Source organism: Phyllostomus hastatus, unplaced genomic scaffold (assembly GCF_019186645.2).
Source record: "Phyllostomus hastatus isolate PE091 unplaced genomic scaffold, TTU_PhHast_1.1 phas_scaffold_21, whole genome shotgun sequence".
NCBI classification, from domain to species: domain Eukaryota; kingdom Metazoa; phylum Chordata; class Mammalia; order Chiroptera; family Phyllostomidae; genus Phyllostomus; species Phyllostomus hastatus.
The window spans coordinates 4,874,440-4,898,389 of NW_025334017.1; the positions used below are offsets into that span (position 1 = coordinate 4,874,440).

At 37.9% G+C, this 23,950-nt stretch overlaps 1 protein-coding gene across 5 annotated transcripts in view; it reads right to left on the reverse strand.

Moving 5' to 3' along the window:
* Positions 1 to 962: 962 nt before the first annotated feature.
* Positions 963 to 23,950, reverse strand: part of TOX (thymocyte selection associated high mobility group box) — a 304,166-nt gene continuing 281,178 nt past the window's right edge. For all 5 annotated transcript variants that reach the window (XM_045861498.1, XM_045861494.1, XM_045861495.1 and 2 more), the window contains exons 6-9: positions 20,913 to 20,993; positions 8,890 to 9,276; positions 2,325 to 2,476; positions 963 to 1,955 (exon numbers count right to left, since the gene is read on the reverse strand). In XM_045861498.1, coding sequence (XP_045717454.1) covers positions 1,919 to 1,955; positions 2,325 to 2,476; positions 8,890 to 9,276; positions 20,913 to 20,993 — 657 coding nt within the window. In that variant the 3' untranslated portion in view covers positions 963 to 1,918. The remainder of the gene's footprint in view (positions 1,956 to 2,324; positions 2,477 to 8,889; positions 9,277 to 20,912; positions 20,994 to 23,950) is intronic.

Sequence of the window (23,950 nt, forward strand, 5' to 3'; positions counted from 1 at the left end):
GGATCTGCATTATTTATTAGTTATTACATGCTCAAGTGATTCAAGGTTGTACAATGCCTAAAATCATTCCAAAGCAAGCATACCTTTTGTCTTTTTAATCTGACTGGATTACACAATGAATATATTTGTATTTAGTTAAATTGCTAAGTTTATTTCACACATTTCATGAAAGAGACATCAACCATTCTCTTGATTTCCAACCAGACTAACTTTTAAAAATACAATCCTCTGTAAGGGAGTAATTCACTAGCTCTTTTTGATATAAATGCTATGCAAACCTTCAGCCAAATTCTCAATGCTTTTGGTTCCCTAGCAAATCTTTAGTACTCTCAGAATTCCCTTGGAAGACCCAGGAACTCTGGAAAGAGAAGTAGCTTGTAGAGGCACAAAAGACAGCAAGAATTTCAATTTCTATTAACAGCTTTCAAATTTGGATGCTTTCCCTTTCTTTGCTGTCTGGTTACTCACCTTTTATCTTTAGATATACCCTTGGCAGTATGCTTCCCCTTCCCTTCCTCCAACCTTGATTCAATTCCTAAAAGTTTTCTGCGTTTTGTGAAAAGCCTACAGCTTGAGGAACTTTGGTTGATTCAACTTTAATTATTGTTTTTTTGGAGGAGGGGAGTTTACGGAATTGACTAACACCAGCTGAGAACCAAGAAGCCACCCTTTTAGCTCAAGAACCTGTCTGTTTAGTCTTGGAGTTTGTGTGACTTTAAGGGCAATTTCTCTGTTATACTGTATGAAGAAAGTTCTTAAATACCATAGTTTTTCATTTGCATCAACCAACAAAATGTAAAAATAAGGATTAGTTACTTTAATTTGCTGCTAAATGAAAAGTAGGTTTGGCTTTATTCATGTCACTGTAAAAACTAAATAATAAAGTATTCACACCAAGCGTGAATTTTTTTTTGCCAGCAAAAGTTAAAACATCAAAGAAACCTCTTTCAAATACTAACAAATTTACTTACAAACACCTATATTTATTATTTCATAAATAGGCGCAACAGTTTCCATAAAAAAGATTAAATACAGACACAGTATGAAGAAACAATAATACAGAGCCATATGTAAAGGTTATAATTTAGCTTTTTCCAATCTGTTCCTGCATCTAATAAAATACCAGGTAAGCATTTGGCAGTTTTATACATAAAAGGACTTAAATGACATTACTAACCATTACACAAAAAGTGATACAAAAAAGCAATTTTTCTGCAGTACAAAATAAATGTGTTTGCGCTTCCCTCAACACTAGTTTCTTTTTTTGTCTGATCAATGAGACAAAGCCAATTTGTTTTTAAATTAAAATCATTTGGGAATACTTTTTTTTCAAACATTTTGAAAATATAGAACTATTAGTTGTTTTAAAAATGAAGTAAAAATATGAATGTTTGCCAATTTAACCCCTATTGTGAAATCAATAAACTGGAATGAGCCAGTTTCAAATTACAATTTAGCTACAAAAACATTCACATTTTATACTCTAGGAGAGTGTGACATAGATGCTATTTACAAACTTGCTATGACTGCTACATCAAGCCATTTAAAAAGTCTTTAGTAGTTTCATATAAACACCCATTATGAAAACCAATGGAAAATCCAGGACTTTTATCCGAGACATCTACAGTTGCTAAGGCAGTTACTATAGCGCAGCACTTCACAGCAAAAAACCAACATAAAATCTGAATGGTCCAAATTTCCTTCAGGAAAGAAGAAAAACAATGTCCATAAAGGATTAAAAATAATAAAGAAGCATGACTATTTCCTCCAGAGTGGGTGACCCACAAGCTCAAATGGTCCTAAGTGCTTAGCAACTCGTATTTTCTAATAAAATGGAGAACTGCCTTGACTGTACAAAGCAATCCATAGTGAAAAGACTTCCCTGAATTCCTCAGTGGAAAGGAGAGGTGTTCAGATTTCAGGTAAGGTAGAGTGCTTTGTCCCTCTGCATGCCCCTGTATGAAGAGAAAAGAAAGAATGTCTTGTTAAACACAAGATGTGCGCCACAGGTGACCGCAGGGGGATGTAAGTCTATTTGTTACAGCTTGAAGGATGATGAAGTTGTGCCCTGGGAAAATGCACTATTAGTTAACCTACATCTAAAGCAAACCGGGATCTAAAGGCGTTTATTCTTGGAACAGCTAGAAGACCGCTTAAAAATTTCTGGAGCACTGTCTTCTGCTTTCACGCACGTGGAACCATTCCACATCATCTTTTTAGAAAGCGGAAGAAAAGATCAACATTTCCAGGGACTTAGGGAGCAGGGCACGATAGGCATGCTTTGAATACTGCGCACCACCAGGTGGCGATGACCGGCCGCTTACCCACTACTGCAGTAGTCGTTATTCCAGTCCACGGGCTGGGCGGGAGGATTTCTGCACCCAGAACGCACATACTCCATTGCCTGGGTGACCACTTGTGCAGCTGTAGATGTAGGATTGATTATAGTCTGATAGTCGGGTGGGAGAGTAAATCCCTGAAAGGGAAAGCAGTCCACAAATAAGGATCAAAGTGGCTCTTAAAGAAGAAATGCACCTAAATATTTATCTATTGTTTGCAAACACATTACTGCCTTCTTGCTTGTGGTTCTTCAGGGGGCAAGCTTATGGGAAGGGCAGAAAACTTAAAACAAAGGTAGAAAAGAAAACTTAAAACAAAAGTAGAAAAGAAGTGCTTATAACCCCATTCTCCTTACCTTTCCTTCATTTAACCATTTGTTAGAAAACCTTTAATTATACTCTTGAGCAGATAAATTCAATAAAAAATAAAACAGTTTAAAATATAGAAAAGCTGATTCATTCCAAACAAAGGGAAAGGATCTAAACTCTTCAAGTTTATGTTTTCTATCAAACACAAGGATAGATTAATAGTTAATTCCCCGGAATATGCAACAGAATCTTTTTTTGAAGGATTCGGGCAGCAGGTGGCTGAGTGTTTTATTAGACTACACCTATTCACATATTGTTCTCAAAACCCTTTTTCTTCATTCAGTCACAAAGGGACCATCTGCTTCTTTTATTTGTACTTTTTTTCTCAGCTAAAAAATTTCAACCAAAGCTTTCTCACAGTTGTTGGACTAATATAGGGGAAAGATTCAGAACAACCTGCCACTGGAAAACACTGAGAAGGAAAAGTGTAAGATAGAACAAATAATTTTTAATTGAAAAGTCTATTAAGTGGCAAATAATAATCAGACTTCAGGAAGATTCTTTTAATGCATTGATATGGTGAAATGTTGACTTTTAATCTTTGCAAAGCCATTACAAATTCAAGGACAGAATATCAGAAGTATATATTTATATCTGGTAAACAAAAAAGCTTTATACATGATGATTTATTTTTAGCTTATCTGGTGAATTCAAAAGCAGCATAAGCAAGCTTTGCTGGAAATGACCAAAAAAGCAACTTAATTAATCTTGTGGTTGTCTCTTTCTGCAGCCAATTTCATACTTGGTTTTTAACCACTGAAAAAATCAACTTATTTAAAAATGAACCATTCTCCATTTACTTGCAGGGAGCTTTTAAAAGCATAGTATTATCGAGTTTTTACCTTTCTTTCTTATTTTAAAACAGCAGAATGATCAGAGGATTGATTTTTAACTAAGGATATTTCCTTAGACTTTCAGTCATGTATGAATGTTCCTCTTGGGACATTCAACGTCCCCTTTTACTCAAAGACACCTATTATCAAATTTCCTCAGTTCTCAGTATTGGCTTTAAGATACCAATTTATTTTTCATTCAAATGATAAAGACTTCAAGCCAATGTCCACATTAACTCCCATCAAAGTTGTGGATGAATGACAAAACTTTGAATAACTGGAAACAGATCATCGAAAAGTAGAGAACTCAGCCAGCCTGGTTATTTGACCTCACACAGACTAAAAGGAATAGAATGTTTCCTAAATTAACAATTGGTTTATGGGAAATAAGCTTGTTTATGTAGACACCACTTGCAGCTCAAGCTATAAATGTTTTCCAAAATAGCAAGGTGAACAGTAAGAGGTTGAACTGGGTGTTTGGTTCTCTAGTCCTTTCCAGGCTGATTTCATCTAGTTCTCCAGACCGCCCTCTGCCTGTTATGCAAAGTACCACTGGCTTCTACGAAGTGTATTCCTTTCATTATGGTCCTATAGTATTGACTTCATGGAGCTTATTGTCCAGCTTTCTTGACTTTTCCCTCTAGCATCTAGTGTGATGGTGGGCATGCATCAGGAAAAAACTCCTGCTGTGAGGTGCTTCCTGTTGACTTCCATTTCGGCCCCTGTCACAAGGGCTGGCCACAGGGCTTGCCTACTGGATAGTCTCAGGGACTAGCCCATATTTGTAGCTCACTAAATCACGTTTTCTGATAAATACAGTTTAACACAGGCTACTTATAGTTACTGTTGTAAAGGCACAGGGAGTATAAATATGTGAATCTCAGGGCTTTCCTATCTTTTTAATGTAAAATTCTCCATATTGTATTTTTGCACAGTTGACAAAATGTAACCTAAAAGTAAACAAGTCTCAAAAACAGAAGAGTCGAAAAATGTCTCGAGGTAGTTAAAAGTATGGAAACATATATAAAAGCAAAAAATAAATAAAAACAAACTAAACCACTTCCACCCCGCCCTACACAATCAATGACAGGAACCACCATTGCCCCCCCACCGCCCACCCCCCACCCCCACCCGCATCCAGTGAAAATAGTTTCTCAGGGTTGGGCAGAAAACATCAGGAGAACATTAATTTTTAAGTTATTCATCTAAGATTAAATGGGTAACTTCAGTTTCTAAAACCAAAATTATGTGCTATCTACAAAGGTCAAAGATTTAAAATTCATCTAACTTGAATGCCTAAATTTAAGATCACAAAAATTAAAACAACAAAGGACTAAGAAGAACACAAGCAAAACCTGAAGTAACATCATTTTACTTGCTTTCAATTTAGAAAATGAAACATTCTCCTGAACGTTATATACAGAGATGCTGAGGTCAATCCTAGAGCTAAGTACATTTTTATTATTGATGTAAATATGAAACGATGATATAAATTTTTGAAAAATGTTGGCTTAGCAGTCTAATTAAACAAGACTGAATATTTTGCATTTTAATGCTCAGGAGAAAAATCACCAACTGTTTTGTAGCATGCCTGGAATTTTAAATTTCATTTTCTGGTGCCAGATTGAAATAAAAATAGGAAACATGATAAAGATTAATTTGATGTCAGAAGGGACATTTGCTCTTTAATTAGATTTCTGTAGCCCTAGCAGTTTTGTTGTGCCACCATAGCAAGTCCTATAAAGCCCGCAGCACAACCAAACAGTGATCCTCATATCCACACTTTGCTGGGAACTAATTTCATTTCCTGCCTGTCTGGAGAGGTATTTTCAACAGGCATCAATGTTTTTGTCTTCACAACTGATTTATTCATCAATCTCAATGTGATTTTTTTAAACCTTTAAATTACACCCAAATCCTAAAGAAGCTGTTTATTACACAAGGAAATTGAAAATCTGTCTGTGTGATATCTTACAAAGATTATTTTCTTAAGGTTATAAAGGAAGTTGACAGATATTAATGATTTTTTTTCTTGACCTCATTCGACAATATAGTGAACACAAAAAAAGGAAGAAACTGGACCAGAAAAGCTGGTCTATGGGTTTAGCATATAAAATATTATTCTAGAAAAAAATGAAGCTATTATTCCTGGTGGACCATATAATCATTTTTGTAGGATACATTCATTTTCAAAAGAATAATAAAATAGCTAAAGTAATACTGAAATATGAGACAGTATTTTAAAAATACAGTAGCCATTAATTTTCTCTTTCTTTTTTTTCCCCCTTGCTGTTTGAATATGTAAACATGGTCCTCATACCCAGGAAGCAAACATCTTCAGGATAAAGGTGGTTGGGATGATGCATCAGACAGGTGTAATTTCACCCACAACCTGGTTCTGCTACCACAGGCTGAGGACCGACTTTGATGACTTGGACACTGGCCCCCTACACACTGCTGTGGTTGTAATAAGTTGAGTGATATGAAGGGGTAATGGACACTTGGATCCTCATTTTAGGATTATCAGCTTGGTTATCCTAAAGGGCTGCCAGTCCTTTAACCTGGGGGATCATATTCCAATTACCTGTCTATGATCATTGCCCATCACTCTCCCTTCACCAGGCTCCCCGCTGGCTGCCTTTCCATGTCCTGGACCAGCCCTGCTCCTCCCAGCATGGTCCTTCCAGATTGGAGCCTCTTTTCTTTGCTGCTGTGCTCCTGGCATTCCCTCCACACCCTTCCAACTTCCCAATATCAAAGGCTGCCTCCTCTTCTCATTCTTTAGGTGGTTGTGACAGCCTTTGATAGGACCTTACTGATTTGCTCCAGCTACGGGCCCCTGCAGGCACCCTGCAGTTTGTCCTCCTGTTTTAGTTTTTCCCAGGGGAACTTAACAATTTATCTGTTTATCTTATTCCCATTTGCTACCGACCCAAGTCTGATGTGACCTCCATGCGGCAGAGGCCTCATTACTTGTTCTCATTTACCATTCAATTCCCAGAGCTGAGACCCTGTCTAGCACGTGTTAGAGGTTCTAGCAATCTTTTTGGAATAAATAAAAAAGTTTTAAAAACTTTCAAGGAAAAATAATGAAATAAAATAAAAACTTCCAGGGAATTGAAATTCTATAAACTACCCTATAATTTCTTCTAATATTTAAACACTTTTATTACTCTTTAAAAAAATTCTTGTATTTGTCCACTCAGCATTATTTTATTGACCACCTACCACAATCAAGGCATTGTTGGAAGTGACTGTAGTCACTGTAGTCTTTCTGCCTCCACTTTGGGTCCGTGCCCTTTGTCTTCTATTATTAATGTGAATTGAAATCAGGTCCTACCATCTTGGCAAGAACACTTTTTGAGGTATGCTAATAGAACTGTCTTAGAGATTGATGAATAATGTATGCAGTGTAGTCTGTTCTATCTTTTTCCTATTCCATCCAGATTCTATATGGAAAGACAGATGACTTGAGTTTTCACATTATGTAATTCTGAAATGTTGGAAACTATTCAGGGTCATGACCACCTCATCTAAGGTGTCTGTATAAATAAAAAAAGGAACCATCTCTGACTGGATAAATAAGGAAGAAGTTGTCCTTTCTGGCAGAGCTCTAGTCCTCAACGTGTTGAGTGGATTGTGACTTCCATGTTCTTTCCTCCAAGAAGATACAGCCCCGTATTACAGCACTGTGAGCAATGCATGGGCCCCAAGCCAGCAGCAGGCCTGGTTAGGCAGGAATCACCAGACATATTCCTCAAACTATTAATTCTTCATGCAAACATTATTGGTTTGTTAAAATGCAGGGACACCCAAAAGGGTCCCTTTTATTGTGAATGATGTTTGATGGAAAGAGTGGAAATTTGACCCTGTGAGTATCACTTGCTGCTCACAAACACCACTGTGGGCAAGGCAAGATGGCGGAAGTCAGCTTTCTCCACATCTCCCTCTCTAGGGAGCCAACAACTAGTCTGCTAAACACAGCTAAGTATGTTACCAGAGCTTCATCAATATCCTTGTGTTAGGGATCAAGGAAGACTTCAGCTAGGCTCTCTACAACCATGTTAATCTTAAAATTAACTAGAATTTAAAGGCCCTCCAAATTCTTATGAGACACAGATTTTCTAACATAAAATTGGTAATAGTCTACAAGGATGATTAAGAGTGAGAGGCAGTAGGTTTAGCATTTAAGAATCTAGGCTCTGATATCTGCGTAGACTGGGGTGTGAATTCCAGCTCTGACCTCATGGGCATGTTACTCAACTCTGCCAAGCCTGAGTTCCCTTGTCTGCATAAGGAAGATAATGCTAGTAGTATCTACATTATACATTTTCTGAAAGTAAGGATAAAGTAAGGTAACATATTAACATTTGCTATTGTCAGCTCTCAGAAATCCTGTTGACAACTATAATAATAAAAATGAATTTGAGACTATGTATATTTAATTCCTCTTTCTGGTTCTTCTGTACCCTACCCTACTCCAACTATAGACTCAAATTCCACAGAGGCCTAGGCGTCAATTCTATATGAAGGCTATGTTTGCATATTTAATTATACATCTGGAAAAAAATGGAGTAATTAGATTATAAAAGTGAGATAAATTTGATATTATTTGTAGGTTTTACCTGGTCTATTTTTTTAAAACAAGTTTTTAGGATTTTTAAAAGTTTTATGCTCAGTTTCATGTACACCTTTTGCTCCTCATTTTCAAATTTTAAAATAAAACCAGAATTCAAAAGGAAAACTTAATTTCAAAGATAAGTTAAGCCAAGATTGCACACAAACGTTTTCTGCATTGGGGAGTGGGCAGGGAGGTTTCCAAACCTCTTATGTTTTCTAATGCATGCAGAAGCCAGGTACCCATTCTAAAATAAAACTCTGGTTAAAATTTTCATTTCTTAGGACTTTTAAAGTTGTACTCATTGATACTTCTGACCAGAAAGAGTGGGTCTGATTACATGTTGCAGCTTTGATTGGACTCAGCAGTCATACCAGTCAGGGCTTCCTTATATCTGAACAATATTTAAAAAAAAATAGAGAGAGTTCTAAATCCTAAAGAGATCTTTATAGCAGTTGGCATCTCAAAATAACAAATGCACTTTACTCAAGCAGAAAACTAGGGTGATTATAAAGGTGAAGCAAAATGGATACCATGAGAAGGAAACCAGTGATTATGCAAAGAAGTGGCTATCAACTCTTGTGATTGTATAATGCTGCCCAAACTCTCCACCTGTGTTTTTCAGAAGGCAGATATTTATCGAATATCTTCAGTTCTCTCTCCATTTAAATAGGAGAACAGAAAACACCTATCCCCCTTTTTACCGAATGAACAGAACATGAGCACATACCTGCTGCATGGTGGGTGAATGTAAGGCAGACTGGACCTGCATGGGGAGCTGGTTCCCAAGGGGCTGCTGCATGGTGAGTGGCTGGTGCTGCTGCATGTTGAGATGCTGGTGGAGAGGTGGACTGATCTGGAGGGGAGGTGGGGGGGACACGGCCATGTTTGCTATAGAGACAGTCACTGGCATTTGGTTATTCGGCTTGGGGGCTATGCTCCTGGGGAGACTTGGGTGCATGGCAGTTAGGTGGGGATTCATTCCTGGTTGTTGGTGATAGTGGGAACTTAGGTACAGAGCTGAGTGGGCCTGGGTGGGCCCATGGAACACTGACGGCTTTGAATTGATCAGCTGAGGAGGTTGAGATGTCTTAACATCAACAGGTTCACTGTAGCTCTGTGGAGGAAACAAACAAGAGCAAAGTTAAGACAGATACACATGGTGTTGACTTCTGTTAACAAATTGCTCTGTGAGTTTTCACGTGAACTTCCATGGGAATCAACACCCATTACTATTCTTGACTCTATTATTGAAGACCTCTACCACCATTATTTGTAAGGTGACTTATGCAAGACTGAACTTCTTCTATCCTGTTAAAAAATCTAAAGAAACCTATGATGACATTTTTTTGCTTTTTCTAAATGCTAAGCCCTGACTTGGTGGCTTTTCTCATCATCCAAATAAAGAGAAGACAATCAGGGTGGGATGGATACCATCATTGTCCTTACAGGAAATATACGTGTAGCTCACTTGGAAAGCATTTCAGTGTTGGAGTTCTTCTATTGATTATATGTTTAGTTTTTTTCTTTTTTCTTTTTGTATTCTCCAAGAGCCTTGGCCTAGATATTTGTACAAAGAAATCAAAGCTAGTTGGTAGAAATGGATATGGAATCTAAGAGTTCTAAAGTACCTTTCTGAAGTCACATAAAGCCACATTAATATATCTTCAAAGTAACCATGGAACTCATCTTGATTTTTAAAGAAGCTGGTGATGAATTGTCCCCTTTAATGAACTAGATAAAAATAATCTCCCTTAGAAATTTTAGACTCCATCATAAATGAGTATAATTTTGCCCTCATGTTTTTTATACCTTCACATGGCCATTTCCTAATACTCTTTTAATTGGCTTAACAACCAGGCATTTCGGTGGAAGCCAAAAAGAATAGAGAATGAACTCTGAAGCATTTCTTTCTGGGCATGAACTGACCTCCTGCTTTGCTGAGAGGAAGAGGCTGACAGAACGAATGGTGAAAGGTGAAACCAGCTGGAGAAAGAAAATGCTGAAATGTCCTTTGGGAGAAAAAAGTCACTTTGTCAAAACAAGGTCTTAAGGATGTATATATGTCTTTATTCTATGACCCTGGTGTCATGCCTGCTCAGTTTATAAGACAGAATGATTTTCTCGTTCCTCCCAGCAATGCAGGGTCTTTCTGAGTTCCTCTTGCTCCGTGCAGCTCTATCCACTGACAGGCATGTTAGGCTGGCTGGCTCATCACACATGAAGACAAGAAACTCAACATGGGAGCGTCATGTCCGCCTACGACCTTGCTAGCAGCACAACTCCTTTTTTCCCCAATAATGTAGGAAAATTAAATGAAAACCACAGTAAGGATGATGCTCCATGTGTGCTGACTCGAGGAGGGGAGGCTGGTTATATGGACTAGTATCCCACATGCTGTCTCTATGGGAAGGACACAACCAACATCTGTGAAAATATGCCAAACGGTGGGAATCTCAGGTACCATGAGACTGAATACTCCAGGCAGAGTTTACAGTACGTGTGCCCAAAGAGTTCAAGTCCCCTCAAAGAATACTCTCATTATTTTTCTCTGTGTCAATGTTAGTGCAGTCTTCCAAAATAGGAACGCACATTCAGACTCCTGTCTTCTGTAGTAATAAAATTGTTCATAGAAATTTTTAAGGAGAGACTTTAGATCAAAGAAAGAAGCTTTATTGTACATAGTACCTAGAAGGGAAAGGGTCATCAAAGAACATGTATGAAGGACCCATGGGCAAAGCCAAAGAGGTAGGACTGAGGGTGGGAGGTGGCAGTGGGAGGGGTGGGAAAATGGAGACAACTGTATTCAAACATCAATTTAAAAATGGTTTAAAAAATGAAAAAGAAAAAAGAAGTACAGATAGGTAGTCATAGAATAGCCATGGGGATGTAAAGTACCGTGTAGGAAATGGAGTAGCCAAAGAACTTATATGCATGAGCCATGGACATGAACAATGGTGTGGGGATCACCTGAGGGAGTGTGGGGTGATGGGTGGAAGGGGGAAAAAGGGGAAAAACTGAGACAACTGTAATAGCATTATCAATAAAATATAATTAAAAATAAATATAGTACCTAAAAAGTGCTTTCAATTAAAAAATTAAATCAATTTTCTTCCTTCCACTTAAAAGTTCATATTGTTGATGTGCAGAGTAGTGAGCAATTTAGGGAAAAGGCCAATCAGGCTAATTCAAGCCGTGTAAACGGTGACTAGTTCTACATCATCACAACACATACTGCAGTGACATGCCTCAAAAATCATTCCATACATGCCAAGATGGTTATGTGTTTATCGTGTGTGTGTTGAAATCATCAGGGAAAGTGCTTTCATTTTGTTTGCAGCCCCTCTTCCCAGCCTATAGCACAAGGGCTAATTTCATATTTAGTCATATACTGTGACACTGTCGTTCAGGGAAGAAAGGATTACATGATGAGTGAGAGCTATAACACATAACACTTGTTAGTGCATCTTTAGTTTTTGCTTTTTAGATGTTTTTAATTCAAACAGAAGGGAAATCACTCACATTTGCCATGCTCTCAAAACTATGAGATATAGGTAATTATAAAATTTTTTAAAATTTCTGTAGCCAATAATTGCCTCATTACCTACTGATATTACATATATAAGGTATATACAGGGTCTGGCACAAATAACACCCCTTTTTATTACAAAATCATAAGCATGAAATTCTGTAACATATCAATATCACACTCAAGCACACTATATGACATTTTAGGTGAAATGTTCAAATTAAAACTATAAATTATTACACCCATATTATGACACTACTGACTACGCTCAAGCAGGCCTTCCTTCTGGTGGACCCTGTATGTGTATTACATAGGTAGCCTGAACTTGCATATGCACCTGTGTATATGTAAACCAAATGTACAGAAGTACATATGACATGTTGTTCAGAGGTAGTCATATAATCATCCCAAGAATTACAATGGGGTAATAAATACATTTGGGTAAATTAAACAGACTTAAGGAAACATACTTACACTACACTTACACTAAAAATGACTAATCCTAACGCACACAGACACTCAGCAAGCAGCAGGTCTGGCCTCATGGGTGGATAGCCAGTCTTTGAAAGCAGTTCTAGGTGCAACGACCACTTTGCCTCCCAACACACACAGTTTGCACACTGTATTGAAGGGGTTCACAGAAAAATAAATAGCTTTAAAAAACATAATAAAATATGTGTGGCGACAGCACTGGGTTACGTAAGACTGATCGGGTGCCTTGAGAGCAGGGCTTCTTGGAAGCCAGTATGTGAACGTATGCTGTAACTCTACAGGTGAGAACCACAAAAATCTCTTCTCAGTGGGCCATTTCACAGCAATAGTTTTCCATGAAAAATACCAGTGCAGAAGAATTAATAAATTACACACATATTTAAAATGGCAAATAGAACATACATTTCAGTTTAACTAGTCAGATATGTTGCCTCAAATAAATTGATTTTTATCATCTCGAAATGCATAGTTAAATTATATACAGTCAGGTACAATATTAAAATAATCATTGTTTCATGTTTCCTGGAATTCTACCTACATAGTAAATTTTGTATTCTAGGCTAAGGATGATGACAGTTTCTTGAAGGATTTAGGAAGTTAGCAGCTTCCCAATTACAGCCTAGAAAAGCTAAGGTGTGAACATGTTAATGGTTTTCCTCAACATTGAATTAAAAATAAACAATGAGCCAAATTCTCCCAAATTTTACTTTTTAATTAGTAGCATGTGGTCTACCATATAGATAGATAATAGATAGACGTAGAGACAGGAATACAGACTTATAGGTATATAGAAGTAAGTTGCAACCTCATTTGAGATACTTTATTGCCAACCTTGTAAGGACTCTCATTTTTCATGGTAAACACAAAACATTTTGTCTATTCAGCTGTTTCGTTTAGTTTCAGTAAAACTAAAACATTTTGGGGATGGATTGTGGGAGCTCGGATGGGCTGGGTAGAGGAGGGCAAAGGGGAAAAAATTGGGACAACTGTAATAGAGTAACAATAATTACTAGAGAGCATTATAATAAGTGAAATAAGCCAGGCGGTGAGGGATAAATACCATATAATCTAACCTTTAACTGGAACCTAATCAACAAAAGAAAAAAGCAAGCAAAATATAACCAGAGACATTGAAATTAAGAACAATCTGACAGTAACAGAGGTGAGGTGGGAGGGGATAATGGGGGGAAGGGTTTTCAGGAACAACTATAAAGGACACATGGACAAAGACAAGGGGGGTGGAAGCAAGGGAGGGAGGTGGGTTTGGCTGGGGTGGGGGAGAGTGGTGGGAGGTGAATGCAGACAACTGTAATTGAACAATAAAATATTAAAAAAGGAAAAAATAGATAAAAGAAATTCACATAAAAAGGGAGAGGAGATATTCCAGGCTATGGGGGGGGGGGGGGTGGAAAAGCAGTAACTTTTAATCATGAGGAGGAATATGGGCAAATGAAATAGATTTCTCAAAGTAATGATTTAGACAACATTTGAAACAAAATTTATGACACAGAGGGGAAAAGAATTTTGGGAAGTTGCATGATTTCTCTTTACTTTCCAAATATTTAATGTGACAAGGTAAATAATGTGTCTAGCTATGTGACTGTTCATGGCAGGCACCTCAAAAGGCACTCTCTCCCTGTATGCTCTCTATAAAATGAAGCCCTCCCTCACTAGAAAAAGGATCTTTTTTATGAGAGCGACTCGACTCTCTGTTGCCCATGCATCGGGCACAATGCCAAGTACACAGAGACAGCAAACGTGTTTCCTGAACGACTGAACAACTCTCCTTGAGCAGCATACAACCACTGCTGCCCTTGCTGAGGCTCTGGCAAAACATGCCCTTCCTCCTCCCAAGGAGTGAGGAAAGATCAGAAATCTTTGAAAACCTACAGAATATCGGACTGATATTCCACTTTCTTCTTTGCTCTCAGCATAAGCCATGCCCTCCCAGGAGTGATGAGAAATTACGACCCTTAGCTTAGTCCTATGGTTAACGGGCCCTTTATTCCCTACTGGATCTTGGGTGGATGCAGACAGCAGAGAAGCTGACCGTGTTCCACTCCTAGTTTGAGAATCAGCATCTTTATGTGAAGGTCTACCCATTTAGACAGGAAAAAACCTACCTCTAGCTTCATTTCTGATTAATTCTTCATCAGACTAATATAACAGGCCACCTATTAATTATCCAGTTATTTTATTATTTTGGAAGATAGGAAGAGTATGTTCATTTTCCATAGCAAAGTGCTATGGATTTATAATCTGATTAGATGTGAATATTAAAAAACCATAAATTTAATATAGTATCATTTTTCCAATTAAACTAGGAAAGCAAGGCTACAATTTTGCAAATTAATTATATTGTGTATGAAGATCTCTATACCTACCTTTCATGAGGTACAACTATTTTCTCATACAGAAGTAATGATTTGTATTGGTTTCTATTTTTGAACACATTAACCAGTTTTATTTTAGTGGTGTGTGCTTTATATAGGTAACCTGATAAATGTGATTTTACTACTGTATGTATAACTGAAAATCAATCCTCAAATCAGATATTTTTAGGCAAAAACTGTGTTCTAGCTATTGGTTCCTGAATAAGTTCTATTTTCTGTTTGCTTCTGGATCCCTGATTCTGAAAGATGTTCTCTACAAGCAAAAGGAGTGTGCATTTGTAGCAAGGGAGACTTTTGGGTCTTCTCAGTAGAACCTTTCATGAGAGAGAGATACAACTCTGTAAACCTTAAGACACTTCTTAATAACCAAATTGTTGATTATCCAAGATAGTTTTGATCCCATTTACATTGTATAATGAAGATAATACTGCAGAATGTATAAATGCCCCCATCCTGGGATGATAAGTGTTACAAAAAAAGAAAAATTGACAAAGCAATTATTATTAAACAAAGCATAAACACAAGACATAAAATTCAGTGGAAGCAACAATATAGGAGTTGCCGAAGCAAATAAGAGTAATCGCCCATCTGATTTGATTCTTGCTTTCAGCAATGACCAATACTTGATGCACTGGAAATTAAACATCATTTATGAAATGACTCAATTGTGCATTGTTACTTCTGGATGAAAAGTTCTTCCTGGTCCTTGCAGGTGATTAACTTACACCCCGAAGCATGAGATTTTATTATCTTTAAATCACAATCTGGGCTAACAAAGCTGCAAATTTTATGTTAGCAGTCATAAAATGGTCCATCCCATTTCCAAATGTAGACTCAGTGTTTGTCTCCATGGCATGAATTCTATAAGTTACTTCATCTTGTAAACAGAAATCATTGCTTTTGTTTTGAATTCACTACCTCTCAACTGAATTGAGCACTGGGATTCTTTACCACTGGTTGTGGCAACAGAACTTTTGTAACTTAATTCAATGCTGTTCTACACTGTACATTAAAAAAATTGATTCCATTGTCCCTATAAATTTTAGCACAAGGTAGAAGCAAAATTTTCTATCTGGTATGTGACCTTAAAGTCATGAATCTGATGACCCTTGTTTAACAAACCAGAATGTGTTCACGAAAATGCTGTCTCCTCCAGGTCAGCACTTCTAAGATGGTGGAAGTTTCTTTCAGTAACACTGTGTTTACTTGGAATATCTGAGAACTTCCATACTGGGTTTCTCTTCAGAGCCTCATGGAACACTGTTTCACATATCCTCAGACAATGCTTTGTCTTTTGATGGTGAATTTGATTTTTGGAAGCAGTGAATAGTCACTAGAAGCCAAGTCTGTGGATTATATCTGAGTGATGTTTGGGGAAAAGAATGAGGTGTGAAAACAAGGTAACAAGATTGACTTTCTAAAGTGGCTCATAAACTTTTCTGACTGCAGTTCTAAAACAGGAGTTTCAAGAATCTTTTGAACTTGGGGAGCAATAAAGAAATAAGTTTGCAGCCTCCCCAGGCGACCACTTTGAAGGCAACACTCATTTTGGGAATATAAATTCTGGTATATGTGGTAAAATGAAACTAGTTCCAATTGCTTTAAAGTTATACATTGTTTTCAACATAATAATTCAGACCCACGTCTATGGAAAAACTATATATCCTTAAGCTTTACTTCATAGCCCAACCCAAAATGACATTAAATAGCATGTAAAACCGCTCTAGCCAGGAAGCCTGAGCCTTCGTAAGTGGCAGTTGAGGGTGAAAGTGGGCAACTTTCTATCCCTACCATCATTTAAGCCAGGGAAGCTTTACTCTTAGCTATCTAATATGTAAGAGCTGGCACAGAATTTTACTGGAGCTAACAAAAAGTCATAGGTCTAAAGATATAAATATTTGACAACCACTATGGGCAGAGAAAACCTATAAGCTTTGGAACAAGACAGTGAGGAGGCTGGGTCCTCAGTCAGCCACTATCAACCTTTCCTTACTGTGGGCAAGTCATTTAATCTCCCTGCCTAGGGACTATCTTGAAAATGGGTCTAAATCTTACTTTGTAGAGTTACTATGATGATTAGTAGAAATATACACATTGCTAGCACCATGTGTGACTCCTAGAAGCTACTTGATAACAATACATTATTTGTATTTGTGTTATTATTGGAAAAAGTTCAATGTCCTTCTGAGAATATGTCAGTGTTGTCATTTTAAAGTATGACAGAATATTCAATTACTGTGACAGAGCTTTTCTTGGTTTTGGTTGATTTCTATTTTATTCAGGCCAGGAGTCGTGTTAATTAATTTGTTGGATTAGTGGTATATAGCAGATTTAAACTAAAACATAATGTGAGCACAGGCAGAAAGGAGACAGGCATTGTTAATCTTGTGACTCAGTTTCATGGGTGGAGCCAGCATTCACTGGCTGTTTCTATTTTTGATTATGTTCCGTAAGAAGCAGCTAATTTTAGACTGTAGTTTTAAACCTTTCAAGTGTCATGAAGCATTTTCCTTTGATGTGCTGTATTCCTCTTTGTGCTCTCAGCACCTAGCCCTGCGCCTGACATGAAGCAGGTGTCATGCAGCCTTGGGCAGATGCAGAGTGTGGCCTGGACTGGAAGCTGCAAGAAGTAGCAGCCTTGACATGGCTGCAGATTAGTGAGGGTAAGAGCTATTGGCCTAAGAAAGTGAAGGCTTGTTTGGTGAGATGAATGCATTACATGGAAAGTAGGTACCAAAATATTGTAGCTCTGGAGGAGTAAAGCAAGAACTTAGGAAAATGAACATGATGCTCTCTGGCTAATAGTGTATTTCACCAATGAGAGAGAGTCTATGCTCTGCCGTGACTTGTAGGACAGAGGGTGTTCAAGAAGCAGGTCAAGCACACTGTCCAGATGCATGAGCAGCAAGGCCCAGCACGAGGACTGAGAGTGGGCTAGCTCAACACTGGCCTTGGGCACTGGTACCCTATGCGCTGATTTCCCTCTTTAGTGAAATGTGGACAATCAAGTCAACTTAGAGGGATAAGGTGTGGGGACTGAGGAAGCTTATTCACGTAAAGTGATCTTTTAAAAATATAAATCAGATCATGCCATTCCCTACTGGCACCAGGTCAATGACTTCCCCATGTACTGAATAAATCCAGTTCCTTTCAGTGTCCTGTAAGGCCTTCCCAATCTGGCCTCTGCCCACCTTCCCAGCTTCACTTCAAACCACACATCCTCTGTCACTAAGCTCCAGCCACATGACCTCTCAAGTCCAGGAGACACTTTTGTCCCCCAGGTCTTTGCTCCTGCTGCAGGGCTCTCCCACAGTAACCTCTGGGCCTGTAGCACCCAGGCTTCCTTGGACTCTCAACTACAATGTCACCTCTTCAAAGAGGACTTTGCAGTCCACCTTATTTTAGATCACTTGCTTTATTTCCTTCAGAATGTTTAGATTCTCTGAGATCCTGGCCATTTACTAGTTTACATTTCCACTATTGCTCTCCCAAACGAAAGAGAAAACTCCTTAGCGCAGGGGATGCATCTGCCTGTTTTCCGCTGTATCCTGAGCCTGGCACAGTGCTTGGCATAGACCACATGCCCAGGAGCACCTCCCAAACAGATGCATGATCGAATGACTGGGAAAAACTGGAGCTTGGCTGGAGCACTGTGCTTACTTGAAATCGTAGTGATCAATACCATGGGGCATTTTATGATTGCCCCTTTAGCTCTTTCAGAATAGGGAAATAATTTATAACATACTTAAAAAATTACAGCATAGAAAAATATATGCATAAATGTAAATGACCTATTTGTTATGATTTGAAATAAAAAATGGTTTCTTTTGATTTTATTTATATGTAGAATCTAAAAAAACCCCAAGTGAATAAATAAAACAAAACAGAAACAGACCCATACAGAGATACAGAGAACAAGCTGATGGTTGCCAGAGGGGTGGGGTGTGGGGCCTGGGTGAACATACATACACACACAAATAAATAAACAAATAAACTAACTAACTACTGTACTTGTCAGAACAGTCCCACAAGAGGAAAATATAAAATGGAAAAGAGATGGGTTTTTACATGTTTTTATCTGCAATGGGAGGGTAGGCTGGAAATTTTTCTGGACGTGCCTGCAGGGTTACACTGAAAATTATCTGTTCACATAGAACATCAGAGGGTCCTTTTTTTCTAACCTGGACAGGGGGTTTGTAACTTTCCTTCAGTATGGATACACACAATACATAGTTGTACATAAATAGACATTCAACAGTTCCAGCAAAATTCCTACTGCCAAAGAGAAGAAAAACGTCAGAGTAAGCTGTAAAAAAAAAGTGCTTGGTTTTTAAAATATAGAAATGGCAATTCGCAGCATTTATACAAATTGCCGTATACTGAGGGTTGCAACTCTGAAAGTGAATTGTAAGAAAAGTTGCAGCTAAGAGCATATCTGAGGACACTTGTTTTGAAAGTAAAGGCTTAGTCAGTATTATAGCATTCTGGCAATCTGCATATAATTAACCAGTGTGCTTTGTATTAGAATTGAAACTTTTTGTATTGATTTTCTTGGATAAAATGCTTTGACTAACACTATTTGAAATGCTCAAAAAGAAATTTATCTTGGTTGAAATCTTACTTAACTTTTTAAAAATCCCCCTTATATTTTGAGCATATCAGTCTGAATAATATCAGTATCAGTATTTAACCCAGTGGCTGGATGAATCTAATATATTTTTGCTATAATTTTACACACATTCTGTGAATTCTATAAATACACAGAAATGTGAGATTGTATCAGCAGAATATATATATAGCTTCACAAAAGTTAGAAATTAGAAAGTGCGAGATCCATAGTGAGAGAGTATGGGGGACTAGAAATTTTAAGGTTAAGTAATAAATATTAAGTTTTTCTACAATGTCATGCCTTCAAAGTGTAGTATAAGTTGAGTTAGGCTACTGGCACACTGAAATTTCTTACATATGTATATTTGTGCTCTTTCCTGTTCTGCATTAGTATAACCAGCATATATTTTCCCCTTCAAAAACCTACATTATAGAATTACTTTGGAGTTGTTAGAAGGGGCATGGGTATTTGTGGATCACAGAGAAAGTATTTTTCATGGGTGAATGGAATGAAGTCCAGAGCCTCAGGACACACTGAGCCAAGTAACAGCCCAATTTGGACTTGAGATGACATAGTATCAACCATCTATCAATACAGCCCTGTCTCCCTGAGGTTACCTCCCTGAGAAATCTAAAAAGGGAAATATATCTTTAATAACCTGAGACCAAACAGTCAACTCTTGAGTATTTTTAACAGAAAGAACTAGTGTTTAAGATATTTTATATTTTACTTTAGTTTTTAAAAATATATTGATTTTTAGAGAGAGAGAAAGGGAGACAGAGAAACAGAGAAACATTAATGTGGGAAAGAAACATCAATTGGTTGCCTCCCATATGTGTTCCAACTGGGATCAAACCCACAGCACAGGTATGTGCCCTGACTGGAATCAAACATGCAAGAATTTGGTGCATGGAATGACACTCCTAATAACTGATCTGAACCATATATTAATGCATAAAATATTTTTAAGTGACATTTTCACCTTCAAATGAAATAATGCAATTTTTTTAGGGTGTGGGGAGAAGGCTTACATCCCAATGGTGTTGTAATGAGGCTAGGATTTTTTTTTTTTAAGTGAGGCCTGGACTGAATGACCCTCGGGCCCCCAGCACTGAGATTCCAAGGCTCTGTACTCAGGGCATCCAATGAGGTCCCTCTTTATTTATTTATTTTTTATTTTTTTAAGGTTTTACTTATTTATTTTTAGAGAGGGAAGGGAGGGAGATAGAGAGAGAGAGAAACATCAATGTGTGGTTGCTGGGGGTCATGGCCTGCAACCCACGCCTGTGCCCTGACTGGGAATCAAACCTGCGACGCTTTGGTTCACCGCCCGCTCTCAATCCACTGAGCTATGCCAGCCAGGGTGAGGCTAGGATTTGACAGTTGGCATCTCTACAGCAAAGGTCAATTGGAAGGGCAATGAAGGAGCAGGAAGTTTAAGATTGGGATACAGAGAAATCGAAAGTTTGCTGAGGATTAAGAATGTGTTGTGACTAATCCATAGGTGGAAAATATTTCGCAGAAGGCCCAGAGGATGCTGCTCTTGTCTTTTAAGTATGAACAAATATTTCCATAATATATAGCTATATAGCTTTGTTTAGGATTTACTTTTTTTTTTAACAAAGAAGATTGTGCAGAAATGCTAAAGTGATCTTTCATGCTTTCAAATGACCACCACCATCTGCAAGAAGATGCCCACAATCTGACAATACTATACGATTGAATGTTACCTTGGATACAAGGCTGGCTCTGTATGCTGCTAGTTGCTTCAGGTACTCTTTCTTTGCAGCCTCGGTTTTCTTTTTATAGACCTGTAACAACGACAAAAAGACTTAAATTAGAAAGTGCATCTGCTTTTGTTTCCAGCTCAGCACAGTGCAGAATGACAATTGCACACACATGCACACACAGAAACACACAATTACATTATGTAATTATATATACCTGCCCAAAGATTGCATTCTCTTACTGAAACAGATTTTTAAGAAGTATGGCAATAGGCCAGATAAGAAGATTAACAATAATAAAATTTTCTATTTTATGTAAAGCATATGAAAAGATTCATCTGGTTTACTCTGAGAGTGGAAGTAGTTGGCTTAGAAAGACACTATTGACAAAGGCTCCCAGGAAAACACATGTGAGCAAAGAAGCCATTCACATTCATACAGTGAGCAGATAATTCTACAGTGCATCCAAATCCTGATATATGCATTCCACATAAATGTAAAAACAAGGACAGGGTTCAAAGATAGCCAATGATGTTCAGTAAGTAAATCAAGGGAACGGTATTGGAGTTGGTAGGTTCATCACTATTTTAAGATTTTGAGCCTTGACATTCGATTGCAAAGACTCAGGACTTGGCGATGGCAGTCGGACACTCTTGGGGGTGAAAGGGGGCCCCAGCAGCTGAGGGCTGCGTGCACGTGGTGCCGCACAGCCTGCGCTGGTCAGGTCCTGTCCCGCATAAACGGCGGACGACCCGGGTCTGTGGGCTCCTCCGCCTTGTGAAACGGTAAAAATGTTCAGAAATGAATTTCAGTAGCCAGAAGTTTTCATTTTTCAGTGGGAATTATCCTGAAAATGTAAGTAAAATCATCCTAAATTGAGCAAAAGTACTGAAAAAATGACTTGCTGCTATGCTAAAGGTCTCATCACCAAGTTAAACAGAAAGGAGTCATCGGAGCCGAAAATGAAGGATTAGCAGAGTGAACACACGTGGCTGTCTGCTGCCACTACACTGACTCTTTCAAGCCTTCAGTCTCTCTCTTTTTCACAATCTCTTGAAATCAGCCTTAAATAACAAAATATTTTTCATCATTTACTGTGTAAAAAGAAGTGTATTTTTATCAACAGCTATTTCAAATTTCCCACATCTTGAGTTTTACAGCAGGAATGAGGCTTGGCTAGTATTTTGTAATGCTGAGCTAAAACACACACAGATTAAGTACCGAAAAGTGGTTTTGGAATCAGAGTAGTTAAACATAAATTATGTCTAAAGCCCTGCCAAAGTCGGCCACGGGGGTCAATTTATGGCTTTTAATGCCGAGGGGGTTCTGCTGAGCCCAGTCCCCAACTGTGAAATGCAAGATGAGAGAAATATTATTTACTCATGAATATTTTAATTAAAGCAGAACACTTTACTTAAGGTAAACAAATGACTGACCTTGTCAACAGAATGACAAAGGACCCCATAAAATATACCTGCGAGTCATTCAGTTCTTTTAGGGAGGTCTTCAGCCTAGACTTTTATACTTGGCATTTTGATATAAGGAAAGGTGATTATAATAAGGCAACTAAGAATTCATACAATATTATCATATAATCATTGTTCTATCTTTACTAAATAGCAAACTCAAGAGACTTAAAAGTTTTATTTTTTAAATAAAGACCAATAAATCCTTTGGTTTAAATACAAGAGTATTTGAAATTTACTGAGCTAATTATTGGAAGTCAAACGCAGATACTTTTTTGGAAATTTTGATGTAAAAACAAATAGTGGTAGGGTACAGCAAATGCCTGTGTGTGCCATGCCCCATGTACATTACATGCCTTGGTTCAGCCACAATCAGAAAAACAAAGCTCTCCTGCTTTTTACTGATTTTTTTAACCTTGAGAGACAGACTGCTGCTTCTAGTTTTTTTCTCAAGTATCTCCTCCAAGACATAACTTATGGTTAATGAGTTTAAACTGACATTATTTACATTTACTTTTAATACCTTAAAATATTTCTAGAGGATTTTTCTCTCACACAGATAGAAATCCCATTCAGGTCTTTAAAACAAATACTTAGTAAATACTGCATATTTTTGATGGTAATACACATTTATATGCTCAAAGCACTTATGTTTTTATCAATATGCCATTCCAACCGACCCCCAGGCAGCTAACTGGGGTTCGCTGAACTTCCAAAGGCAAATCTAATGTGCTTTGGTCCATGGCATTGCCCAATCATCATTTTCTTAGTAGCAGCGCATGCGACAGTATTTGCAGATGGCTGGATTGTAGCATCTATCACCTTTCTTGCAGTTTGTATCTACTGAAACAGCAACGGTGTGACTGGACCTACCCCTTTGTTGGGCTCCCAGTAGCCAACATCACACAAAGTGTTAACTCTCCTAAAACTTGTTGATTAACCACCGCAGGAGAAAGGTGGCTAACAATGAATTTCAGGCTGAATGTGCCCCCTGGCTTTAGTTGGGGATCAATGTCATGATGGGATGCCTGACTAGCATTCACAGTACCCTGTTTTCTACAAATGGCTCCCTATTGGCTATTGACAATTAGCTATGTGGGATCATCGCACAAGTGCCTAAATACCACGTTAGAAAAGAGTAAACTCATCATGTCACATTATATGGATTGATGGATTCGCTCTTTCCTGAATAGCTGCAGATGTTCTCAGGGAAGATTCAAAGGGCGGTGATTTCAGGAGGTATATTTCAGCCATTGTGTTTAAAGGGGAGTGGCCCAGATCAGGATTAAAAGTGGAGTCAACTTTCTTCAACAGTGGTGTGGACCCTCCCCCTTTGAGGACTACCTAATGGTTCCAATGTTAGACACTGCTATGTCTTTCTGATGAGCCCTTCTAAAATTTTACGAAGCTGCTTTTTCAATTCTTTCTTTGCTGGAAATGTTTGAAGAAAGACCTCAAATATATGAGAGAATGATAAAAATATGTACATATGCAAGATATAGGTGAGGTGGGGGAAATTCTTACTTTAGAACAGCTATGTAAAAGTCATCAGTAAAACGTTCCTCGAAACTGTTT